Source organism: Hippocampus zosterae, chromosome 12 (genome assembly GCF_025434085.1).
Source record: "Hippocampus zosterae strain Florida chromosome 12, ASM2543408v3, whole genome shotgun sequence".
NCBI lineage: Eukaryota > Metazoa > Chordata > Actinopteri > Syngnathiformes > Syngnathidae > Hippocampus > Hippocampus zosterae.
In genome coordinates, this window is record NC_067462.1 from 7,136,534 (window position 1) to 7,139,992 (window position 3,459).

Here is a 3,459-nt window from a genome sequence, read left to right on the forward strand (position 1 = left end):
CACTTATTACGTGATTTTTAAAAAAATGTTTTGCTCCCTCAGAAATTTAAAACATTTATCTTGACCATATTGCTTTTTTATTTATTTAATATTTTTATGAGATTCGGCCGACAAGCACGTGTCACACTTGATTTTGGATATACAGTGAAGTTATGTGCAGAGTAACACATTTATTAGTGAAGAAGGCCAAATGAGGGTAAACTGGAAAAATAGGTTTTAAAATTATTTACTGCCATTGACGGCACAAGATCATTTCCTGAATGACAACTTCAATGTTTTCTACTGCAAGTTCATATCACAATCTACATGCTGCATTCAATCTGCCAATAACGTATGTTCCAGCCTTCAAGTGCCAAAAGATTTCAGGCAACAACAAAATAAATACATTTGATATCTTTTGGTATAAAATGAAAAGTAAACATGTACACATTTTGACATTAAATTAGTTTCGATTCACGTTAATGTAACGTTACGTCAACCTGCGCAATCTATTTAGCTCCAATCCTTAATTTCAATTGTTTTTTGTTTTACATCATCCCTGCTCGTGATGGACAAACAAAGCTTCGAATTTGGTTCATGAACCAATTTTCACTCCTCTTGATGGAGACTTGCTATTTCTTAATCCCCTTTTTTTAAAGCCATCATTCCCATCTCGGGGAGCAAAAAAATTTACAATTGGTTCATGAAACAAATCTGAAGCTTCATTTTCCCATCACTAGTCCCTGCTACGTATTTATTACTCATCCATGTTTTTCCCATCCTTCCCAAACTTCCACCACACAACGGTGAGGCCGATGGCCGCCAGCAGAACCAGGAAGCTGGTGATCAGGTAAGCAATGGGCAGGAACTTATTGGGGCCACCAAACCAGTTCAGCGTGGTCAGGACCACCTGCTTTCTGCCACGGAAATACTGCACAGGGAAGTCTGGAGGGAAAAGTCAAGAGTCAAGGCAGCAAATAAAGGTAAAAGGTTCATGTGGAAAGTTTCAAGGGATTGTTTTTTATAAAAAAAGGTTGATTTATTAAGTGCCTGCTCACCCACCAAGTGTGAAATTAAACAACCCATGTAAATATTGTCTTGCCTATTTCTGAAAATGGGTCTGTGAGCGGGACATTTATTCAGAGAACTGGAAACATTATAAAAATGTGATAAAAATAGATAAAGAAAGATACTGTAGGTAATCTCCACGCTGTAGTTGCCTTTTGGGAGGCCACTTTCAAAAGGTTTGTTGGTGCGTTGCAAAATGCCGTAGAGCTTCTTAAAATTGGGGAAGGCAGCCTCCCGCATCCACACTATGAGGTCCTCATTGATGAAGCCATTGTTGATGGCGTCGTGCGGCTGCAGTTCGTACACGGGCTTATGCCAGTAGGGAGGCGGCACCGTGCCTGTCAGGTTCACACCATAGTTAGCCACCATCATGTGCAATTGCACACAAAAAAAGAATACCTTGGAAGACTTCAGCCAAGCTGAGGTTGCCCATCTGCGGGTTGCGGTACTTAATGTTTTTGTCCGTGTACCAGCTGATGCCTTTGCGCCATAAAGGCACCGGTTCATCTGAACTACCAGAGGCCAGATATTGGAACTTGAAGGAATCTGCGAGGAAGTAAGAGATGTCATAAATCAAAACAAACACATAGTGACCAATGTACCATATGCTGCTTCACCAAGACATTACTATGGATCACATGTTGCATACGTAATGGGAATCCAGTTAGTAACCCCCCCTCCCCACACACACACACGCCCTATCCCATCTATAATTCCTCAAAGGACAGTGATATCCAATGGTGTGTGTTTACCATTAAAGATGCTGTTGGCCACAGCACCACAGGGAGCGATAGGCAGCCCTTTGTCATTGGTGGCGAATGGCTTGCAGTATGAGCTGGGTGTCTGTATCAGCGCAATAAAGATGAACTCATTCACACGAGGTCAACTTGTATTTTAAAAACAAGGCACAATATTGTGCAAAACACCTTCAAATTCATCTTCCTGCCAACCATCTGCGCGTCGTCCCTGGAGTCCATGTATCTGCGCAGGTTCTGGTGGAAGTTTTGGAGGCCATAGTAGAAGAAGACGTCCCCCTTACAAAGCAGAAGACTAAACTTCAGTTTGGCTTCAACTCCATTTCGTAAGCATCAAAGACGTTTGTGGCCAAGTACACAGCCAAACTGGTCCACCACCGATACAAAGCAGAGACCACCTAGCATGCGCTACAAGCATAACATACAAGTGATGTGAACTAGTATTTGCCCCCTTCCTGATTCCTGTGTCCTTTGCATGTTTATCACATCCAAAGGTTTCAGTTCTTCAAAACAATTTTAATGTCACACAGCGACTACCCAAGGAAACATAAAATAAAAACTCTAAATGCCTATTTGATTTATTAAGGTGGGGGAGGCATTTTTAAATTTCGTGATTCCTGCTATTCTTTTCAGCCGCAATGAGTGATGGTTTCTAACGGTCTCTTTTGGCCATTCGAGTTAATGGTTTACATCATTTATGACATCTGCAAAGTACGACAGATGAGATAAAAGAAAGTAAGCTGGACTAAGACTGCTTGAGCGCTGAAGGAGACGACTTCCTTGGTCCACCTTACCTTCAGGGGTCTGTCCACTTGAAAGTACAGTTTACAAGTGCAGATCAACGCTGCGTTGCTCACATTCTTTCGCAAGTCGTGACAACGTGCACACGCGCCACTGTCTGTGTAGTCCATCTAAGATGACAGGAAAGATTGATGAAGAGAACACACACCATGAACTTTGCCCTTTTCCTTCCTCGACGCTCCCGCTTTTCAGGCACGTGAAAACATTGAGCTCACCCCCATCCAGTTTTATCAATCGAAAACAATACGAGAGAGACCTACCCGGATTTCCTGTACACTCTGAACAGTAAGCAGAAGCCAAATTCCTAGAAGCAAGCAGATGACGGCCATGAAGTAGAAGAAAGGCAGCACGGTGTTAGCCGTCAGCATGGGCGACCAGGCGGGCAGACGCTGCTGCTTGAAGGCCGAGTTGTCGGGCCTCCGGGCCAGGGGTCCGCTCTTTGCTTTGGCCATGGCGGCGACGGCGCGGGGAACTTTGCTTCAGTTTTTTTGTCAAAGGGGCTGAGCTCGCTTCCTGTTCCAGTTCCCGTGGTATCACTACGCAAAGACGCACAGACATCTGATGACAGGCCTCTCGCTGTGGCGAGAGACGGTTGTGCTCTGTTAATAAATAACCACAAAAAACCGCCTCTTCCTGATTTCTGCGGCTCTGGCCTTTTTGGCTTTTGTTTTGGACAACACAGAGTCAATTTGTCTTGAGTGTAATTCCTCATGTGGGCATTTATTTGGAGTTCAATTTTTGTTTGTACACCCCAGAGATGTTGCCAATATAAGTATTTGTCGCAAATCAATGACATGAGGATCTCGGCAGGAGACACGCTGCTTTTAAAATCGTTCTAAACAAACAATATTATCCC

The 3,459-nt window shown here is 43.4% G+C and overlaps 1 protein-coding gene across 1 annotated transcript; it reads right to left on the reverse strand.

Moving 5' to 3' along the window:
- Positions 1-207: 207 nt before the first annotated feature.
- Positions 208-3,318, reverse strand: tmem30c (transmembrane protein 30C). The gene is made up of 7 exons (XM_052082280.1): positions 2,864-3,318; positions 2,597-2,713; positions 1,974-2,081; positions 1,800-1,890; positions 1,447-1,593; positions 1,173-1,385; positions 208-924 (listed from the first exon to the last, which is right to left on the reverse strand). The coding sequence occupies exons 1-7, from the start codon at positions 3,053-3,055 to the stop codon at positions 737-739; spliced, it is 1,056 nt and encodes a 351-aa protein (XP_051938240.1). The 5' UTR covers positions 3,056-3,318; the 3' UTR covers positions 208-736.
- Positions 3,319-3,459: the final 141 nt, after the last annotated feature.

Excerpts from the sequence above, each read along its gene's own strand:
- tmem30c (XM_052082280.1), bottom strand. The coding sequence starts at position 3,055 with ATGGCCAAAGCAAAGAGCGGACCCCTGGCCCGGAGGCCCGACAACTCG. Across the intron at positions 1,891-1,973 it reads GCAGGAAGATGAATTTGAAG|ACACCCAGCTCATACTGCAA; the intron begins GTGTTTTGCACA and ends GCGCTGATACAG. Across the intron at positions 1,386-1,446 it reads CTTGGCTGAAGTCTTCCAAG|GCACGGTGCCGCCTCCCTAC; the intron begins GTATTCTTTTTT and ends TGAACCTGACAG.